We start from the raw sequence: 22,747 nt of genomic DNA, 5'->3' as shown, positions 1-22,747 counted from the left end.
CTGTATCACAGGAGTTCTTCTTCATAGTAATGTGGATGTGGCTGCTTTCTTATAGGGAAGGGGAAATCCATGTGGGCACAGGTTGTGTTGCCCTACCTGCTCCCAGGTTTGAAAAATTAAGCCTTGGGTGATTTAGTTACCAGTGTAAGTTTGGTGTTTATTTGTCCTTCATTGCTTGTTGAGTGCAAAAGCAGGAAAGTTAAATTCGATGATTGTATGTTACAGGGGAGTAGTGGATAGATCCCTGTGAACTGATGATGAGTGTTTCTCTTTGTTCATAGCTTGGTGAAGAGAACACAGATACTGCTGAAAAGGCCAGGGAGCTTCCAGGAGGCATGGAGAAAATTGAAGAGCTCCTTGGAAGTGTAGAGAGCTGGGCCACAGAGACTGAATGCCTGCTCAGTGAGACTGGTCACAAGACACCTGTGGAACCTCAGATGGAGGAATATTTGCAGGTGAAAATGGAAATACATTCATACATACAGCTTAAAATACTTGTTCAACAGATTTTCATCTTACAGCGTGGATTTATGACTTGGGTGAAATGCACCCAATCAATGAAGAAAAAAATGCAGGTTTTATGCTGTAACACGAGGTGGTAGAAAGTCAACCAATGCTAGTATTTTGGTATTATTTCCCAGAATCAGTCATAGGTGAGCTAGCTACAAATGAGTCTTCTGGTGTATGCGTGTTCAGATGATAATTGCCAATGAAGTGCTGTCGGTGCTACTGATTGGTAGCTTGCTCTCTAGTGATATTAATTAGTCATGTGCAGCACAGCACTTGCAGCAGATTAAAACTTTGGAAGGTGCTGAGATTTGAATTTACAGTGCTTTCTATCGTGTATCCTTGCTTGGGACAGTTTGGCTGTATTCAATGCATTCCTGTCAAAAACTGGAATACCTGAGGTATTTGCAGCAGCATCTTGGGTAATCTGTGTATCTCAGCTTACAGGCAGTTGTTCTAAACATCCACAGTGAGCACTGCTGAATTTTTTTGTTACTTCCATTTCTGTCTGTTGTGTCCAGTGTTTCTCAGCCAGAGATTATTGTTTCTCCCTAGCAAAGGGTAAGTTGAAATATGTATGTCCAACTCTGCAGCTTCACTGCAATGTCTTATTTACTTTCTTGTCCTGCCAGTGAAGATAAGACTGAACAAAGATACTGGGCTTTGCACTAGAGAAGCAGAAGCACTGTCATTTATTCCTTTTTCCCTATTTCTGCAACACGGAATTGCGTATAGTCTAGTAGTAGAAAGGTGGCCACAGGGTTCATTGAATTTCTTCTGTGCAAGTGCTAAGATTAAACACAGATGTTCTTCAGTAATTAAATCCATGTACAGTAACTGCTCTAGTTTACTTTGAGTTTGTGCCTTCTTGTTAGTTTACGGAATTAGAAAGTGTGAAGCTATGAAATGAATATATTCATCTTTTTGGGCATATATTTATAAACTAATCCTCATTTTGCAGTATGACACCAGTTTGTTAAAAATGATGAATTAAGCAAAGACAGCCTGAAATACAGCTTCCAAACATATGAATGATATTGTGCATTTATGTCTATGAGCAGGAGAGATCTGGTCACTAATTGCCTCTGCACAATAGGTCAGGAACCCACTAAAGCACTGATTATCATTAAAAGAATGCTAATTGACAACTTCAAAAAGGAAAATGTGTTGAATATTCATAGATCAAAACAATTCTAATATGGACATTTCATGATAAATATTCAAATATGGCACACTACTTTTTGCATGCAAAATACCCGTCTGCTTCCTGCCTTTTAGCACTCATTACCACAAGAAAGTCTGAGTCTTGATTACGTGCTTACTTTTGGATGACTTTGTGATCAGGTTATGCATATCCAAATGTGTGGTTTGTGCTTTTGGAATGTTCAGATGAGAGATGATGTTTAAAAAATTACTTCTGATTGAGTCTGAGGCAAAGTACTGATGGTATCACATTGACTGAAAGAATGCGTCAGCAAACGGAATCCCCTGTGGATGGCAGCAGACTCTCTCTACACAGAGATTTTGCAGGAAATATACTGACTATTATTGGGATATATGATTTTGTTCTTGAGCAAATATTGACCGTGCATGATTAATGCTGGCTTTTTCATTCAGTTTCTTTAAACAAAAAGACATAAATATTGTGTAGACTTCTAATGCTTTTCATTCAACCAGAGCTTGGCTGCAAAGGGAATTTCGTACCAAGAGCAAGTTTTGGCAGTAGAAGAGATATTGCAATCTCTGATGAAGAATGCTTCAAGTCAGGTGTCCCAGCAGCATTGTCACACCACTGGGTTGCCAGCACGAATTAAAGAAGCGAGAGACAGAATAGAGGTACTCCTTTTTTATTGTTATTGTACTTTGTACCCACAATTTTTAGCATTATGTGATTAGGAAGACTCCTTTTCATTCATGTAAAACAAAAAAAGGTACTGTTGGAATCTGTCCCAGACTCTTGCCAGGGACAGAAATTAGAACGTTTCTAAGATCAGTATCTCAACTTGAAAAACTTGAGTGATGTTATGAAGCAATCACATTACATAGTTAATGCAACTTGTGCATGTTCTGAAAGGTCTCTTTCTTTCAAGGCTGTCATGGGTGACATGAACAATATCCTGCCCAAATCTGAGAAGAAACCCTCACAAAGGGAAGCTTTACTTAATTTTGAAGAATCTCAGAAGGATATTGAGGTTTCCATTTCAAAGGCCGTGGAACTTGTTAGTCAAAAATTAAGTCGTGAAGTGCATATTTCAAGATACGAGGTAGGTTCGTTTTCTGAGCCAGCTGAATGGATTATTTCTTAGTGTCATTTAATGTCTAAAAAGCTGAGAAAAATATGAGAATTTTTGGGGTAGCTCTTAATCGTTTTTTTTCCTGCTAACTATAAAATAAATTTTTAGTTTAATTTTGTTAGCATATGTTGACAGGTAGACAATCTGAATGAGGAAATACGAATCTGAATACCAGTTTATTTACTGCCCTGTCTTAAATTATTCCATCATTCTCAGATCCCTGTTCTGAGCTACCACAATTTTTTTCCTGATTAATAATTAAGATTTCCATCTTGAAACATATGCCTGAATTCTTGGACAAGTTATTAAAGTGTGATTATAAATGCTGAATCTCCACTTCTTTTCCAGTGGCTAAATGATAAAGAAAGTGTCAGATGTCAAAATTCAGATCTGTAAAAGGGGTCCTTAGTGAGGTATGAACCATGGAAACACCCAGTATCTGTGTTGCCTCACATTGCACAGCAAGTTCTGGGCTGCCCTATGCTGGCAGCTACACGGAGCTCACAGGGTCCCATTGCATCAGTGCAGACCTCTCAAATCTTTATGGGAGACATGGGACATGGCCATGTGTGTTCTCTGGTAATGAACAGAGTTGAGGAACTTTAGTCTTTTTTTCTCTTTGGTACCACACTTTCCCCTAGAACGGGTATTAAATGAACAACATTTGCTTTTGTCATAAAACATATATTGACAGTGTCTGCAGCTTTTTTGCAAATAAACAAGAGTGGATAATGCCCTTGTTTTCAGTCATGCAAGGGCCATCCCAGCCCATACTCGCTGTGTATATATGTTTTGTATGTGTCCTTTATAGGCTACTGATGACATCTTATTAGATTGATAAGCTACAATCAGTTCTGTTTATTTTTTGTAATGCTGCTGTGTTTTGCAGGAAGCTTTTAATGCTCTGGACAATAAAGTTCTTGACAATTTTTTGAAAGCAGTTGAACAACTGAAAAGTATTTCATCTGATCAGGAGAAGCTGGCAGTAGAAGAAAAGAGTGAAGATATTCGTAAAAGATGGGAGGTGAGATAATATTGCAAGGAGATTCCATTGTCTGTTCTCATTATGCTTCGCATCTTGGAAACCATTTTTTTGTCACATTGTTTTCTGAGACTTTAATTTGCTTTGTAATACTGTCTCTCCATCTCACAGGGATAATGTGTTCTGAATTTTGCAGGCCGCTCATAATGAAATTATATCCTGTGTCCAACTTCTATTAGAAAGGGAAAAAAAGAAATTTAACACAACTTTTAAAAAAATCAATAAGCAATTAGGGAAAGAAAAGAAACTCCTAAATATGAATAAAACCAAAGGGCTCATCAAGGAACATGAGGTGGGTGACCCTTTCCTTTTCTGCTCATTTGTTTCTCTTTCTGAATGCATTGTCCTTCCTGCTCCTGCTTCCTTTGGTGGATGTAGCAGCTTGTGTTTGTGAAATAGAGCCCTTGTGTTATGTAAACAGAGAACAGAGGCCACCAAAATTATTTCAAATTATTTCATTGATTTCCTGACTGCAGACAATAGCCTCTTTACTTACCTCCTTTTTGCATAGATGTTATCTTCTTTTTTCTTCTTTTTTTTTTTTAGGACAGTCTTGAGGCATAAAACAGATTTATTTGTGCAAAGTATGAAAATAAGAAGTGATTTTGTGTTCTTGATTTGTTACGATTTTTTTGTTAAATAAGATTGATGCTTCTTCAAGTGAGAGTGTTTTCTCACAGTGCAGTAGTCCCACTTTGTGTTTGTGGAGCATATAAATTAATCAGAGTTAGATGTAAGACTTTAATTTTTCATTTGTTGGGGCATTATGAATCTTGCATCTTCTGTAGGCAATGGTTGTTAGGCTTCACTGCTGCTAGCATTTTTGTTCATCCTCTGATATGCATTGATGTGGCCAGTTTACCACTTAGAAAGGTAATAAAATGCTCTCTGTTGTAATTCTGGCCTTTGCTGAAGTAAGCACAGTTTCTGTGTTTGCTTTTCATGAGTTTATTCTGACCCAATAGTAAATATCCAATTGAAAAGAAAAAGAAACATTCTTAGGTGCATTCCTTTTGCTCATATTTTTGTTAGATTTTTATGTCTCTTGATTTCAGCTTCAAAAGTAAAGTCATTGATTGGGAGTATTTAAAATACATTTTCCAATTCTTTTTTTTTTTTTCTGTAGTCAGCATTTGAAATGTCAGTGTGCAGATGACTTGGGATCAAAAGTAGCTAAACTTGTAGTTAGAGAAGTAATTTCAAAATCAAGTGTGAATACAGACTTGGAAATGCAGCTGGGGAACACATTCTCAGAAATCCCAGTTTCTTTATTGGAAAAAAATATCAAGGAAGATAAATGTTTCTCTCGTGATTTGACACCTTATACTTCAAATCCATTCATCCGAGAAGACAATGGAAATAGAAAAATGTATGAGAATAATTAGTGTTGCTTATCCTTATGATTTAACATGAGATTAATGTATTATTTTCCATTGTTTAGGCCTTTTTTTCGCATGAAGGCAGCCTGAAAGAACTTAGCAAGTCACTAGAGGATCTTAAAATATTGGGAAAACTAGCAGAAGAAACTGTCCCAGACCTACAGACATTTGCTGCAGACTCTGAACAAAAGCTAGAAAAGCTTCAACAAACTGTGGCAGATACTTACACAGCCTTGCTGTCTCATGCTGGAAGAAGACAGCCATCCAAGAAAGAGTGGGTGACTGAATGCATGATGTGTTGTAGCCTTGTAAAAAATCAGATATGTGGGCAGATGTTGTGATATTGTGAACGTACTCCCAAGTACATTACTATGGGCAACTTCACTTTATAATGTTTAATATTGAATTTCATAATCTAGCAGTGTTTGATTACCCTTCCACACAGCTGCACTGTTAGGTTTTAATCATAAGCCTGGATTTGTTTTTTCACCTCTGTATTTCATATTTTCTTCTTAAGCTGAAATTTCTTTTAAACCATAGGAGCTCCATTGTTGCTTCTGAGAATGGAGAAAAGCCCAGTTCTACCCAACAAATTGATATCCTTTCAGTACAGGAGGTAAGAAGTCAATACTTATTGTTAAGAGACAGCGCTCAGTTTAGAGGAGATCACTGACAAAAAGAAAAACTGACTACTTCTGTTGCTGTTCTTATTGTGGCAGATGTCAGGACTCTTGTGGCAGAACAAAAGCCCGTTTTACTTGGGAACCTAGAAAGAGTATATGTTCAAAAGTAACATACAGGGAACAGCCCTAAGCATCCTGAAAATATGTGAATCTTCAATCTTGTATTATATTTTGCTAAAGAGTGCTTTTCAGCTGAAAGAGCCGTATGTGAAGCTGTGTTGAAGTGTAAATCCCACACAGCGGCCCAGGAATTTGAACAAATTTCTAAGGACATAGAGAGGAAAATTAGTGAAGAGTTGGAGGCGTTTTCTTTAGAAAAATAGGGGGAAAACAGAATCCATGTAATTTCTTAGAAAAAAAAAGAAATCAGAGAGAAGACATTACTGTTTATGATGTGGATGTCACAGAAGATGTCTCATTTAGGATAAGCACTTATAGCAGTGAGGCTGTAGATAGCTCATCAGACAGCATCCAGACTGTCTGTTGGAAGGGATCCATTGCATTTACATTAAGTTGGCAGATGCAGAGGAAGTAACTGTTGTCAAGGAAGATCTCTTACAAAACTACTTATATTGTTCCTGATAACAATGATAAATTCTGCTCCATCGTGGATACCTGAAGTATGAAGTGTGTAACAGATGTCAGCTGACATTAAACTCAGGAGAGCATATCCTGGAATCAAGAGCAAGAGATGTGCACAGTGATCTGGTATAAGCAGCCTAAAAAAAAGGTGCAAGAAGGCAGTGCCTTTTGGTTTCTGCAGCAAAAATTCACACAAATGGTGATTGCCAGAATTATGATGGGGAGGTTGCACATGCAGAGGGCCAGCATTAGTGTGGAAGGAATGTATGATCTGGCTGCAGGTCTTCTAAAACCTGCTCTTTTGGCTCATTGTTAAGATAAAACACACCTGTGTTTGTGAATGGTATCTCTCATCTCCTTTGGCACACATGAAGCATTGCTTCTTTCAGGAGATTACAGACATCTGCTGATCCTCTCTATGTTTTGACACAGTGTGATGTTATCTTTTTGTTTTAACTTAGACATCAAGACCCTCTGAAGATATGGCTTTGGAAACAGATATGAAACATCACAATGGAGAAAGCTGTGAGAAGATGTTTGAGGAAGGCAGTGATTCGCCCACACCAGCTTTATTAGAGAGGTAGTTTTTATAAGTTAAAATACATATGTATTTAGAGATGATACAGTGCTAGAGATTCATAAGTTAATAGACTTTATGAAACGTTGGGTGCACTTTTGATATGAAGAACTCTGTTCTTGCTCTACTTCTGCTTGCTTAATATTTCTTTGCATTTGATAAGGAATCGCTGTAGTATCTAAATAACACAAATATCAGCATATTATAGGAAGAACACTTAAAGCTGTTACAATTTTTCTTCTGCTCTTTCCTTGGAACAGAGAAATCTGTATCCATCCACCTTACCAATAACACCAAATACAAGTACATTAAGGAAAAGTGGCAAGTTTTTAAAATACTTCACATTTTTACGTTTATAAAACCGAATTCAAAGAACACCAGAAGGCATGTGCACATGAAAATTATCCATGCAAACAATGTCCCAGCCACTGTATACATTGCTCATTTATGCCCATTCATTTCCAACTTAGATAAAAATATGCATTTGCAACAAACTGTGTTTATTTTATATGGCAATCTTGGTTGACAACATCCAACTTCTGCTGTGTTCCATTAAGCTAGAAGTAATACTCACACTGAAAGTGATTGTATCTTTCTTTAGCTATAACACACAAAGAAGGAACCTGGAGGAACTTTTACAAGTAAGCAGAGATAAAGTAGCATCTGGCTTTACTGATGAAATAAAAGGCACTTCATGCCTTCAAAATAAATTGCTTGAATTACAGGTAAGTCAGTCTTCATCTTTTAAAAACATACTTGTTGCCATACATGTAGAGCCCTTACCTTCTATGCATTATAGGTGCTGTCAAGGGATACAGAGCATCCTTACAAGCAGGTTTATTGAAAACAGAGAGAAATTGAGGGTGTAACATTTAGCACAACCAAATTCCTATTTAGCAGTGGAGTTTTGCCAGTATTGCAAAAAGAAGAAATTGGTGGCTATCAGTTTGTAATTTGCAAGATCTAATGGAAAGAATAACTGCAAAAAACAGATAGCTAGATAGATAGCAGGAATGGTAAGTGATGGACCATGGCCAGGCTGGAGGAGTCTTCAAAGGTGAACCATCAAATGTCAGTGGTGGACGTGCAGAACAAAACTCTTCCAGGACTTAGAACTTAAGTATGCTTGTGAAAAACTGAAGGTGGTGTTAGAAGGCACATAATTGGTGTTAGAGACTTCATTATTGTAACTTTTCAACTCTTCCATTGGAATGATCACAGAAGCAGTCCAGCGCGTTAGAACTTGGTTCAGTTTGAAGTTTGAATTTTGTTCTTTCAAAAACAGTTAAAATGAGATATTTTCTATTCATTCTTGTGTAAAAATGGCTGAACCAGACTTATCAAACATTTCTAAAATGTAGTGCAGGCATGTATCTGACACAGAAAATTTCTTTCTAAAAAGCTGACAGAGATTCGCATGCAGCTGGAAATTGAGTCTTTGAAAAAAGAAACCCTTAAAGATGATGTTTTCAGCCTTTTCCATAGAAACTCTTGTGATTGTCATTTAATGAACTGGCCAGTCTGTTGATATTAAATCAATTAACCCTGCATATCTTTTAGATGGTAGAAAATGATATCAATTCTGGTTGGGCACAATTGGGAAACATCTCATCTACCTTAGAAAACCTTGTGGATGAAGTGAAGCAAGCTGCTATTTCTGAGACAAGAGGCAAACTAGAAGGAGAATTGAAAGAACTTCAGGATATTATAAGTACCAGGTATAAAACAATGTTTCATGATATTAGCAAAGGAATTGCTCATTGTAAGTAAAATGTGTATTTCGAAGTGAATAGTGTGTGTTATAGAAAGTGTTCATGTATTGAACAGTGTTAACTGCCTTTTTTTTTTTTAACTCCATGAGACATATCTTTTTCTGAATTATGCATGGCAGAGAGTGTGAATCTCTTCAGGAAGCTCAGAGTGTAACAGTGCTGCAGTATTCTCAACCTCATTTTTATTTCTTGCAAATTTCAGGTTAAATGAGCCGTGGTTCACGCTGCTTCTCATATTTATCAATAGAAAAACTTGTTTGACCTCAGGGATTAGATCAGTCAGTCAATCTCAATATCTCTGTCGCTTTTTGTGCTGTAAAACATCAGGTGTCTTTTCTTGCTACTTTCCCAATTTGTGTTTTTTTTACCTTTCTTATAGAACTAATTCTTTAAGGACTGCCTTGGAAATTGTTTTACCAATAGAAAATGAGTCCATTCTTCTATGTGAATTAGATCAACGGCTGAACAAAAAGGGAATCCAGCAGTTTAATCTGGTGAACAGTGATCTTGCTTACGGAGAACTAAAGGTAAGGGAAAAGGCTGATAGGCAGAGACAGCATCCCAACCAGGACAATTCTTAATATCTGTAGGAACTAGAGGACTGCATAGGGTTTCTCAGTTAGGACTTTTGCACCATTCACAGTACTTCCCAAAACTTTTGATCTCTGCCTGAACACATTTTAATCCATTTACTTCAAATGCTATTGCTCCTGTAGAGCCAGGCAGGCACCCTTGATAGACTCTGCTGTAAAAGGCATAGCAGTGAATATTTAATATTTGGTCAGGACTTCCCTTTGCTACAGTTTTACGCTGTCCCCACTTGGCTGTGTGTCACTTTGTGGAGTGATGTAAGTAATGTGATGTTAATTAATGAGCTAAAGTAAGCTGCCTCGATCACATCTGCTGAGGGATCTGAGTGTGCTGCAGGGTTGGGCTTTTTAGCTGCTTTCAGTATCTTGTTCCTAGACTCTGCTCTGTCTGCTGCGGTGGATGTTGTTTTGTTCTGATATGTTGTTCCTTCTGAACACATAGGCTGCTACACAGTACTGAAAGTTTGCGTTTGTCTGCCCTTGGCTCTCAAGCTGAGTAGAGTTTCAGTCTCTCAGGTTCTGGGACAGAGTTCATGTGTACTCTTTGTCTGAGATGACTCCTGGTTGGAAGGATCCTGCATTTTTTCCTGGCTTTGCGCTTTTGGGGTTTCACAACACTGATGTACTGCTGTTCATCTGAGGGCTGCATAATCCTTTAACTAGGTAATGAGCAGCCTTCACGAGGAGATTTTAGATGTATGTGAATCTCCTCTGAAAACATAGCAAAAGAAAGCATAAAAGCTGGCAGAAATAACAGTCATTTGTGTGCTCTCCTGTACTCCGAAGTCCCAGGACTCCCATCAGCTTTGTTTCCAATTTGTCTGGCTGCTGGCAAGGTGATTGGGCTTTTTTCATAATGCTGAATAAATTCTGTCTGTGGAATACCATTTTATTTGATTTTTCTCTTATAACCTATCCTTCACCACGATCCAGAGTAACAGTTTTTCTTTCTTAACCACCTTATTTAGCATACCTACTGTACTGCTGTGACAAAGTCATTCTGCATTAATGACTTCAGATTGCTTTATACAGACTTAGGTTTATATTTCTAACATGATGTTATCTTTTAGCAAATGGTGAACTGAACATATAGGCACAGTGATACAGATTTACCAAATCAGTCAAATTTGATATTATTTCCATAGCTAGATCTTCCACAGTAATAAATTGTAATGGAAATTCCAAACACCAAAATCCAAAAGTTGTTCTCCTTCACACTTTTAACAATATTTATACATATTATATTTGGATCAGTAGAATTTGTTTTTCATTGGTTCAGTTTGAATACAGGATACAGGCTTTCTTTCACTTACTAACACTGTTGATGTCTTTCTCTATTTCAGGAGCTACAGAGATCCATATTAAATCAGATTGAAGTTTGCAAACAGTTGGAACACCTAGATAGTTCAGCAAGAGATGAATTTAATCCAATAGATCTGCAAGCTGCAAGTAAAATTATGTTTTATTATCAAAACCAGCTTGAGGAAATGAGCCATAAAATGCAAATCCGAGAGACAGTCCTTAAAGATTTGGAAGCTTTTATGGCCTCGTTGAGGAAAATTAAATCTTCTGTCAAACATCTCATAGATCCCTTAGGCAAACCTGAAATACAAGGAAAAACACGGAGAGAGGCTGCACAAGAGCTTTCTCATATGGCAAAAGAGGCTCAGTGTTTGGATGAACGCTTGAAAACAGTTGATATCTGCTTGGAAGATGCTGAGTGTGGGAGAAATACTAGCTGTGAAAAGCTTCTTCAAACTTTATCTGAAGAGCTAAATGTGACTGGTGATCACTCAAGTGAACAGATGCTGATGGAGGGAAATGATTTATACAGGGTTTTTTCCACCAGAAATGAGGAGCTCCTTAAAAACATTCAGGATCTACGTGATAGAATTAACAAAATAGGTTTGAAGGATCCAACAGTTCCAGCTATTCAACAAAGGTGAATTGTTTTTCAAAGCTCTTGTAATTAAGTAATTTCAATGAACTCAGATGTTCTGTGGACTCTTTGCAGTAGAACACTGAAACCTGACTGTGTCTTAAAGCATCTTCATAGCAGTGAAGGATTGTGAGTTGTGGTTTATTCTCTGATTTACAACCTAAAAAAGGGAAGCTTTCTCCATTTATTTTGTTTTAAACACCATGTATGTGCTTCTTTGAAGTACTGTTGATGAAGAGGAAATAGGAGGAGGTTGATTGTTACAATCGTAGTTTTCAATAACATAACTCAAATAGGGAGACAGCTCTTCTCCCTGAGCACCAACTTGTGATCTAAACCCCTGAGTAACAGTGTTATTTAACCATACCTTGAGTAAGTCACTCACCTGTCTCCTGTATCTCAGATAGTGTATCAGAGGAGCTCTCTGTAATCTTATAAAGGATGAGTAAACAGTTCACTACAGTCATAGTGTGGGGAAAAAGGGAGAGGAGTTTATGGTTGTAGAATCTCACACTATGCCATAACTTCCTTTCTTAGACCTTATTTAAAGGTAGATGGAGTGCACATTTTCATACAAAATAATTGACTGTGTTCATACAGAACTCATTGGGCCTAAAGGATTTGGGGTTGCTTTCTCAAACGGTTTCTAGATCAGTATAACTCCTCTGGCAGACTGTTGAATTTCATGATCTGAAAATCAAATTACACTTTTTATGATGTCATTTAATATAGTAAGTGTGCTCAGCTCAGAATGAAATTCTAGAGAGCTTTGATAATTACATTTGTAGAAAAAAAATCAAGACTTGCTTTCATATAAGCCTGTATTTCATTTTTTTTTCCCTAATAAAGGGTAAAGTCATTAATGGAATTGGAAAAGGAATTAGATTGTTCTGCTGTTGAAATGAAATCTATGCGAGAAATTGCTAATAAGCTCCTGCAGATGGAAGAGGAAAAAGCAGAAGAATCAAATGAGCAATGCAGAGTTACAGAGAGATCATGGGAGGATACAAAACTCTTGCTTGCTGAATGGTAAGGAAAAAAGTTGTATTTTGAATAGTGTTTTACAAGTGAGAAGTTTGCTTATGAAATGAATCAGCAAAAAAGTCTTAAAACCATGCTTCAAAGTAAGTGAAATTCTGATGCAGTAGGAAATGTTACTATGACAATGCTGTAGAATGTCACAATGCCAAGAATGGTTCATATTAATTTGCAGCCAAAGCTCATTAATATTATTTATTTTTCAGAAATCACAATCCTGTCATGTAAGTGTTATGTAGTGATATGTTGAACTTAATAGGTATCGAAAAGGAAAGTCTGCCTGTTGGTATCTTTTATGTTTGCTGTGATTTTCATGCCAACACATTCAAAAAGAAGTCAGTTTGAATCAAATCATAGAGAATACCTGTCTTAGAGTCAGAAAAAAATTAAGGAACTAAGGAAATTTGTTTGATAAACAGAGGAGAGTCTGGACTCCCCATACATATTATTTAGGAGAAAGAAGCAGGTAGGAGGCTTAGGCTGCTCCTTTTATATATAGTCAGTAAATAGTTTATCTCTTTTTTCAATAGCCAGGAGCAGTGTGCGAGGGCTCTGGAGCTCCTGAAGCAGTATCAGAGCTGCAAAAGTAGTCTAACCAGCATCATCCATAAACAGGAGATTGTGCTTTCACAGCAGAATTCATACATGGGGAAGGACAATTTGAACAGACTGATAACAAAGGTGAGTGAAAGGAACTTAATGAAAAGTTAAATAAATAAATAAAGTAACTTTCCTGGGAGTGTGGGAGCGTTCCATTGTGTAGGGTTGTATACCTGGACTTCAGGGTAAATGTTAAGTCCTTGCTTTCACTTTGGCTTCCAAAGTACTTCTAAGGACTATACTCTGATGTTAAATTGATGACCAGCTTTACTTAGTAAATCACGTTCTTGTTAGAGGGGATTTTGATCTAAAATGGAAAAAACTGTTTTGATCCAACACCAAAACAAGATGAAATCTTGTTCTGCCAAAAAAACAAACAAACAACGAAACAACCCACGTCTTGAAAGCAGCAAGACTTATTTCACCCGTACTCTTCAGAACATCTTTATATTTTCTATCAAGTTAAAAACCTTCTGGTAGGTAGTTTGCAAATATACAAAAGCAACAAAATCTATTCACTGCTGAAGAGATGGTTTAAAGCATTGTAAATGCCTCAAGCAAAAATAATATCTAATGTAACTCCTTGTGGACTGCTTTGTTTATCTACTGTTGTTGTAATGTATAACCAAGAATGAGGGTCTGCATCCTCTCCCTGCTCAGGTCATAGACAGGGCTGCAGGGTTTGTCTGCACTGCACAGTGCTGTATGGAGATTTTCAGCTAACCCTGAGAAAGAAGCTGAAGACCAGGAGCTGTAAGGCTGTGTCAGCGTGACACATCCGCTGAAGGACTGGACCATGACAGATTTGTTCTGCTTCCAAGACTGGTACTTGTGTACCTTGCTGTACATCATTACCACTTTGCTCAGAGCCTGCTTGGGGTTGCCAACATGAAATGCACTGGGATTCAGACTTCTGGGAACCAGAACAGTTTTGGCTGGCCTGACAATTCAGTATTTTATTGAGCTATGTTTTCAACATTAATCTCTGATGTCATACTGACTTTGCTGACCAAACTGTGTTGTGGTTCAGACAAAAGCTTGACTTCTAGCTCCATTATTTTTATGTAAATGAATGCATGTACTGGATATAGGCATCCATAGCCAATGGGTTGTGGAACAGCAGCATTTCCATTGTGACCATTTTGGTGAACAGATTTCACCTTTCCTGGCTAGGTTACATAACAAGCTGTTTAGATGCCATTTTTGGCTTTCTGATGAAATACCAACCATACTTCAGGAACGTTTGCTCGCAGCCAGTGCCTGGGATGATTAAATTTAAGAAGGAGCATAAACATTTTCTTCCCTCATGGTGGGTGCTCGTGTGCATCATCTGCCCTTCAGCTCAAGCAGGATCTTTTCTGATTTCACCAGCAGGACCTCTGGCACCTCACGTTGCTTGAGCTTCCACTGCAGGGGAGCTTGCTTGCATGCTCCATCCCCTAACCTTCTGGAGACCCTTTCCTTAGATTACAGCTCGTACTCTGCCTGTTTTGCAGCTGCCTCTCTCAGAATGCAAGTTTGCAAGAGCTGCTGCATAGTACAGGCATGTCCATGAATATTCATCTCTCATTTGTAATCAAGTACAACGGTACCAGAGGAGATCATCTGCCTTGCTGAGAGCTCTGCTGTTCTGCCATCCTTCCCCTTGTCTCTGGTTGGCAGGCTCTGTGATGAGACGCTTCTCATCTCTGCGAATTAGGGTTTGCAATAGCCCAACGCTAGAGGTCGGTGTTTCTTTTCCAGTAGGTTTCCGTGTTGTTTGTAAACACTGACGTTACAATCAAGCACAAAGAAGCTGTCTCGTCTTTAAGTAGAAAATAGAAAAAATGGACGATTTTATTTCTGGCAGTGGCATATTTGACCACTCTGAAGTGGAATCTAAGCTTTTATAAAAGAGCTCAAAACCTGGGGATCCCAGTGCCAGGTTATGAGGATGCAAGATAATTACTACATTGTATGTTGTTATTTTTGTAACTGAGATGCTGTGTTTGGATATGCAGTCCCCTTGGATCTTGTCATTGTTACTTTTAAATCAAGCTGTGCTTTTAGGTCTCGTAGTAAGAAGTATACTATCCACAGTTCTCACTCAGCTGTTCTGCTAGCAGTGACAGAATGAAGAGGAAAATGTTCTTATCAGCATGGCAGGGATACAGTGGCAGAGAATACATTGCTAGTCTCATCATATTCTGTAAAATAGGTTATTTCATGTAATGCTGTTATTTCTCTAACCTGAGAGTAACAGCACATCGCTTAAAATGTTTTGCTGAATAGACTGTTTTAAGCAAACATGCTTGCAAATATGCTCTTGGTCTCTTTCACAGATTGAAGAGGCAAAGGAGGAATTTAATGATCACGCTGAAGATGTAGACAAAATAAATCAGATCTGCAAAAACCTTCAATTCCAGCTCAATAAAATGAGAAGCTTTGAGGAGCCTCCGTTTGAGAATGAGGCTAACATCATTGTGGACAGATGGCTGGATGTATGTAAAAAGTAAATTATCGGGGTGGTCTTATCCGCTGTGCATTACAGTAATTGATTCTGACTCATGTGTAATATTTGGAATAAATTGAGTGCAATATGGCAAAGATTCTTAAGAGAGAAATCCAGAGCAAAGTTTACAGTGTCCATTGGTGTAATGCTTTTGATAGTTTATATCATGGGCAATCTTAACAGTAAATGGTTGTGGGAAATGCAGAAAGGCAACATTTGTGCTTTCATTACGAATCTGTAAGCTTCCATAACAACTTCAGTTTTATGTTTAGACTTTGGAGTCAGTCGGGAGAATTACAAAGCTGGTGCTGCTGGGGAGAAATGTTTGCCATAGTCAGTCTAAGCAGTGCATCAATACTGAGATTAGATGGTATTTACTGAGAGTAGATAAACATTAATGAGGAAGGCTCCTTCCTAAACCTGCCTTAAAACTGGCAAGCTGCCATTTTGATTGGTGCATTTAGCGACATGTGTAGCAGGGATTTAAATATCTTCTCCATGACTGGTTTGCTGTGAAGACACATGAGATTTTTTTCCCTTGCTGCACATATTGTTTATGTAGGTGGTTTTATTTTGCTCAGATTTTATTGTGCTGCCTTTGTTTTTAGAATATAACTCAATATTTTGTGTATCTGTGTGTGTTTTCCGTGTATAAATCTCCTGGTAGATCAATGAAAAAACTGAAAACTATTGTGATAATTTGGGAAGAGCTCAGGCTTTGTGGGACAAACTTCTTGGTTTATCTGGCACAATCGATGCATGGGCAAATGCAGAACTTAAGAACACGGAAGGCCGCTGTCTGACCGATGAGGACCTCACACAGCTGAAGGTAATTTGAATGAAATTCTTTGAATTCATATTGTAGTGATGTGGACTTCTGACTATAAAAATGCAGATCTCAAAGAGGTATGAGCTCTGCGAAAGCAGTGGAAGTCCTAATATTTGCAATTTCATCTCCCTGGACACTTTCACCAAAGATAGTGCATAAGGTAGAGGAGATGCAGGTCTTGGAAACTAATATGTATGTGTATATGTATATACAAACTTAGTGGATATAGTAAATCATTAGAATTAATGCAGCACTATAAATGCTTTATTACGCTACAGAAGTCCCCTCATCCCTTTGTACTGTGTGAACATACAGTGAAGTCTGGAATTTTATGGGCTAAGTACAGTGGTGCACAAACTTCCTTGTACCTAGAGAAAAGAGTGTGTGTGGTTGCTAAGAATCTCCATGGGCAGGCAGGCAGGCATCAGTGGAGCCTGGGCAAGGCCTGCTCATGCCCCTTTCACACAGGTTCTAGCATTACCTCTAGGAATAGGGGTGCAGTCAGATGTAGAAACACGTGTACCAACTCTGTGTCATTGAGAGAGCCTCATATATGGGGGATAAGTATTTTAACTTCTGACCTTACAGTCAGCAACTGTGCTGCTCTGTTGTAGTTACAGCCATCCTCTACTATACAGGAGTAATTTCCTGCTTGAGTGGGCTTGAAACATAACTAAGTCCCATATTTGCTAGTTTGAAAATATGCAGGCAGCTCCAGCTCCAGCTCGTTCTCAGTGTTGATATGCTACAAATGCCCTGTTTTTCATTGTGCTTATCTGCAGCGCTGTTGCAACCATTCTTAGTGCTGCTCATTTGTTTTCACTTGCAGAGCAATAAAAAGCCAAGGTGTTTTTGTTATGTGGATCTTCCCAGTGAAACATTAGTATGCTTGCTGTGCACAGGTGGATGTTCTGTTGTTATTGTTTTTCCATCGTGTTGTTAAGAGTTAACCTGGGGCAGTTCAGGTCCCTCAGGGCTACACTAAAATTACACCAGCTGGCAACTGCGTCTTAAAAGCTGTTTTGTTACCTGGAAACTACTGAAGCCTACAGTGATGTGACCATGCCTCCGATGTGCCTTCCTGCTGGTGCACAGGAAGGGCTGTACTGGAGGTGGCTGAGGTTACTCCGCTGCTCCTGCACAAGAAGATAATTCTCAAAAGAAAAGAAGGGGAAGGGGAGGAGGAAGAGAAACTCTCTTTCCCATGAACTGCTGTACGAGTGGAATAGCAGGAGAGAAAGGCAGATTCAGTGCATTTGTAGTTTTGTAAATTTTAAAGTTTCCAAAAGGAACCAGGTTCAGTTTTTATATATATATATATAAATATATATATATATATTCTGAAACATATTAATTTGAATTAGAAGCCCAATGCTGCAATGTTACACAGGATTGAAACCCAGGGTCCTTTCTGACCACTGAGCAGAGCACAGGTGTACGTTCTTTCGTGAAACCTATCCCAAAAGTACTGAGTAATGAATTTTTTGACTGTATATTTAAAAACAGTTTCAGTATGTGTAATCTCAGAGAAGTCCTTTCCCCTGTAGGCATGATGGAAATGGAAGTGCTTCTAAGGGCTGCAAGGACTGGATGGGTCTTGAGGATTCCTTGTGTAGAGATTGCAAATGAATATTTTGTCTTCAGGGAATTTGGAATCCTGGAATCAGACACAGTGTGACTACTTTTGACATGTAGTGTTTCATAATTTGAAGCTGATATTTTACTTCCACATTATTAGATGGTTCCAGAATCCATTCCAACAACTAGAGATCTTTTTATATACATGGAGATTTATAATAAAAAAGCGTATACAGGATATGTTTTATTTTATCTCATCCCTACCAAAATGCATAATCACGGGATCAGTTCTTGACTTAAATCTATGAGAATATTTCAAGATGTATTACCCTTTTGGTAAGCATTAAGAAATGCTTAGAACAAACATACAAAAAAGCCCACAAAAATTATTTTCCCACAACTTTGCTTGGTTAATATAGAAGTAAAATAGTTAAGATTGTTAAACTTGTGCTAGATTTGCACTGACAGCTACTTTTGTCTGAGAAACCTGGAGTTTCTCTGACCCCAGAAAAATTGTCGACCTAAATTTCTAAAATGAAAATCTTGGAGTAAGCAGCTGTTGGACCAGTGGGAGCTGTATATGCCAAAACAAAGAATCAGAAAATGAGAAACATATTTTTCTAACAGAAACATGAAAATTAAATTTGAGAGAAAGAGAGTTATAGAAGTGTTTTTTCCACCATTAGGCATGCTTATCTGTCCAGGAGCAGAAACTCCAGAAATTTGACAACACAGTGGCTGAGATAGAAGAACTTCTAAATAGTAATGAACCTCCACTGGAGCTCCAGGTAGGAAGATGCTTTTACAGCTGATGTGCTCGTATTCATGACTACGAGACCTGCTTCTAGCACCACTTTTGCTGAGTGATTTCTCGGTTTGACTTGCCCAAAGAAAATTGTGGATGTTTTGTTGACTGTTAGCATTAACACTTCATTTGTTGTCTTTCTCAAGCTGTCAGAACCAAACCTGCCATTATAAACACAAAAGCTTCTGTCATGTGCCTTTTATGGGCTCAGACCTGATCTGACTGTTCTGCAGTTCTGCCTAAAAATGCCAACATGTAGTTTTTTTCCTATTGGCAAAGAGCATGGCACAGAAGGACTTTGTTATCCCTTTGTGGATCCCATCAACACAGCATGTTGCTGGTCTATTTTAAACTGTACCTTTATGTGTGTGTGTGGCTTAATGCAGCTCAGTAGCATGTAGGTTTTTACTAAGAGGTGTTTGTTATGTTATTTTTTCCTTTGGGATATCACAAGGAAATATTCGTCTTTTCATGTTAACATCATGCATCAAAGAATAAGTCCTTCTCCAGTGTTTGAGACTAAGATTTCCTAGGCTTCTGCTCCCTGTCAAATGTGTGTTGAGCTTGACTTAATTTGGCTATTTGTGCGTTTATCCTCAACAGACAGTGAAGTCAGAGGAGTTTCATTCAGTAAAGTGATCAGAGATGCTTAGGACTGGACTGGCAACCGCATGCAGTATGTTCCTCAAGAGCACCAGATGTGCTCAGCCCCCTGGGATGGGGGGCTATGATGTAGCTATGATTCCATTCAGTTGGTGTCTCATGCCAATCTGCAGAAGCTTTAAGGGAAGGGTTGTTCCCCTTAGTTGTCAGCCTTGGGCCAGACTTCCCCACCTCTGCTCTCCTTGCCTGTTTTTTAGAGTCAGCGTGGGAAATCCCCACTGGGATTTCTGCAGGAAGGCGAGTCGCACAGGGGATCTGGGGTTCTCTTTACCCTGGCAGCTGAAAGGCATGTAAGGTTTTTATTCTGCTGAGAGTCAATGCTGGAGTACACCAACAAATAAATTTGGTGGCAAATCAGTAAATGCATCACTAATGAAGATAAATAGACATCATTCCTCCTCAGAGGAAGGCTTAAATAGTATTATTGTTCAGTTTGTGGGGTGGGAGGGAGCAAGCTGTGGTTAAAGTATCTGGACTGCAGCTCATGTAATTGCTTTCTATGTCTATTGTGCAGTTCTGCAGCATGATAGGGAATCAATCTACTATAATTTCTTACTTTTTTTTTTTTTATTTCCAACGTTAAGGTTATCAGATCATCTATTGTGCAGAAAATGGAGTTAATAAAAGACCTTTTGACAGCGAAGCGGCGTACCAGTGAACTCAGTGTGAATACAGCAGAGCTAAAAGGAGATCTTGATCTGGCCAAGACACAGATTGGAATGACTGAATCGCTTTTAAAAGCTTTATCTCCTTCTGACACCTTAGAGATCTTTACTAAATTGGAGGTAGTGTGCCACCAATTAAGCATCTTTTACAATTTTGTTAATTGTTTCTGTTTCTGTCCTGGGTAAATCTTCATAATTTTTTCTCCTGTACCTTGGTAAGTTGGTAGAGTAACTCAGGAGAAGAGCTTCACTTGAATACTTCCTAAATATGATGGAAACATGACATAGAAATCCATTTTCGCTGGACGTTATCAGATGTAGTGAGTTAACCCTTGCAGCTACTGAAAATGGTTAGTGATAAAAATTCCAGCAGTGTACTGCCCAAGGTATGTTGAAGCAGACGTGGAAGTACCGGGTTGTGTCTTCACAGGTATTGGAATAAAGAAATCATCTTTATTCCAATAATTAATCTCCTGGCTATCCTGAAGTCATCTTTCTATCCTCAGGGACTTTACAGGCAGCCTTAAACGTTTAGGAATGGAACAGTGCATATGGCAGCTAAGGCATTATTGGTTCTAGGTATTATGTATTCTGGAACATACTGTGTTATGATGCCTCTCACATACCTGTGTGAAGAAAAATATACACAACAGTGTGATTATATATGCATAGACATGTAAACACACGACTCAAATAGAGTTCAGTGCTTATTTCTATCTATTGAATGCTTTCTTACTGTCAGTGCACATTAAGAAAATATTTTGACATACAAGCAGGAATAAACCATGTTGTAAAAATCTGTGATTGGTAATAAGGCAGCTGTAAACTTCTGCTCTTTTTTAACATTAGGAGATACATCAGAAAATTCTGCAACAAAAACATCATGTGACGTTACTCCAAGAAGAGACGGATTGTCCCGATGTGGATGAATTAAATAAGCAGCTTAAATGTGTCACCGATTTGTTTAATAAGAAAAAACATGTGTTTCAGGACCACTTTATTGGTGTTTTGAATCGTAAGTGAACACATTTTCACATTTAGGTAGCTTTCTCAGTTTGTAGGTACCCACTGAATCAATTTTGTTGCAAAATTAATTCATTTTGGTTCATTGTCAAAAACAAATTTATTGCCAAAGTACCAAGATAAGGATTTGGATAAAAATGGCTTCTGTTTCCAACAAAATTCAGGAACAAATGTCAAAACATTTCATTAAAAACGTATAAAAATAAAACATATTCACTTTTTCCAATTATTTTTTATTTAGATACAAAAGTAATCTCATTGTCAGATGAGTAATATTTGCTTGTGTAGAAAGGAGAACAATTCGTAATGTGCTATTCCAGGTCTTATTTACTGAAACTGCTATGACTGATGAATCATCCTTTCCCCAGTATATAGCTATGTTTATTGTCAATAAATGTTGAGTAAAAAGAAGTATTATTAAAGCATTTTCTTTCACATTGTGTGTAGTGAAAAACACCTCTGACAGCAGCACTGATAAATGCTATTATGAATTGTCTTGAAATGTTCATGTTAAATAGGGATTTATATATTTTTTTTTTTCAGAGTACAATTAATGAAGGAAATTGGAATGTCTTTTTTCAGGTCAGTGCAAGAATTTTAATGATTGGTTCAGCAGCACTCAACTGTCTTTGAAGGACTGCTTTGACCCCTCAGAAACAAAACAGATGCTGGAAGAAAAACTGCAGAAACTAAAAGTAAAGTATTAAAATACTCTTAATTTCTATTGCTGGTTCACCCTGAACATTTACGTTCTTATACAGGAGATTATTCTGGGGAGTGAATTCACATAATGTGATTTGTAACTTCAGGCCCAAAGAGCATTTAATGTAACATGAAGTATTGGGACAGTAAGTGGAAAGTAAATCTGAGTTAAAATTGAATAATACAGTTCAAATTCAGCTCAGAGTTGGTCACGTAAGAGACAGGACAGTACTTAATGTAAGTCAGTGGCCCCTAACTGCGTAGTTCAGTGTGCAAAGATGCAGAAAGTCAAATGTGTCATGGGATATGACAGGGAATGGCTTAGTGGGCACGGTCAGGGATTGGCCGACAGTTTAACTAGATGATCTTAGAGGCCTTTTCCAACCTTAATGAATCTATGATTCTGTAGAGGTTAAAATGAAATTCTGACCTCTACTGGATTAAAATGTGGGAAACTTGAATTCATTTTGTTATGAATTTTTACTCTAGATCAGGCAGGAACAATAGAAAAGAGACAAAAATGCACCATGGGCAAGAAGCAATCATAGCTTAACAAAAGAAGACATAGTGATGTCAGTGCTAGATTTGAATGCTACTTTTTCCTATTTCTGTCGTTTTGCCACTATGAAGGAAATCCAAGTTGTCTTCTTTATTTCCTCCATTTGAAAGTAAAATAATCAGAAGACTGTATGAATAACAGACAGTCATTGTCAGAAAGAGGAATGTAGGACATGTTGGTGATAACTGGGGTCAAAGTACTCCTGAAGCTTAAATATCCTAGAACCATTGAATGGTTTGGGTCAGAAAGGGGCTGTTAAAGACTGTCTAAGTCAGTTCAAGGCTCCCACCATGGGCAGGGATGTCTGTCACTAGGTCAGGTTGCCTAGAGCCCTGTCTAACCTGTTTTTTGAGCACCTTGGGTTGGGATGGGGCATCAACAACTTATCTGGGTAACCTGTTCCAGTGCCTCAACTCACCATCATGGAAA

At 38.1% G+C, this 22,747-nt stretch overlaps 1 protein-coding gene across 6 annotated transcripts in view; it reads left to right on the top strand.

Annotated features, from left to right (window-relative positions):
• Positions 1-22,747, top strand: part of SYNE2 (spectrin repeat containing nuclear envelope protein 2) — a 157,480-nt gene that overhangs the window by 23,398 nt on the left and 111,335 nt on the right. For all 6 annotated transcript variants that reach the window (XM_010712024.3, XM_019615939.2, XM_010712023.3 and 3 more), the window contains 20 exons: positions 282-455; positions 2,185-2,343; positions 2,598-2,771; positions 3,691-3,825; positions 3,980-4,135; positions 5,285-5,496; positions 5,763-5,838; positions 6,949-7,067; positions 7,666-7,789; positions 8,625-8,782; positions 9,216-9,363; positions 10,770-11,368; positions 12,215-12,394; positions 12,934-13,084; positions 15,325-15,483; positions 16,162-16,323; positions 18,588-18,689; positions 19,954-20,154; positions 20,884-21,049; positions 21,640-21,752. In XM_010712024.3, coding sequence (XP_010710326.1) covers positions 282-455; positions 2,185-2,343; positions 2,598-2,771; positions 3,691-3,825; positions 3,980-4,135; positions 5,285-5,496; positions 5,763-5,838; positions 6,949-7,067; positions 7,666-7,789; positions 8,625-8,782; positions 9,216-9,363; positions 10,770-11,368; positions 12,215-12,394; positions 12,934-13,084; positions 15,325-15,483; positions 16,162-16,323; positions 18,588-18,689; positions 19,954-20,154; positions 20,884-21,049; positions 21,640-21,752 — 3,468 coding nt within the window. The remainder of the gene's footprint in view (positions 1-281; positions 456-2,184; positions 2,344-2,597; positions 2,772-3,690; positions 3,826-3,979; positions 4,136-5,284; positions 5,497-5,762; positions 5,839-6,948; positions 7,068-7,665; positions 7,790-8,624; positions 8,783-9,215; positions 9,364-10,769; positions 11,369-12,214; positions 12,395-12,933; positions 13,085-15,324; positions 15,484-16,161; positions 16,324-18,587; positions 18,690-19,953; positions 20,155-20,883; positions 21,050-21,639; positions 21,753-22,747) is intronic.

This window comes from Meleagris gallopavo, chromosome 5, assembly GCF_000146605.3.
Source record: "Meleagris gallopavo isolate NT-WF06-2002-E0010 breed Aviagen turkey brand Nicholas breeding stock chromosome 5, Turkey_5.1, whole genome shotgun sequence".
Classification (NCBI taxonomy): Eukaryota; Metazoa; Chordata; class Aves; order Galliformes; family Phasianidae; genus Meleagris; species Meleagris gallopavo.
The sequence above is the reverse complement of the archived record's forward strand: the minus strand, read 5'-3'. Positions and strand labels throughout refer to the sequence as shown.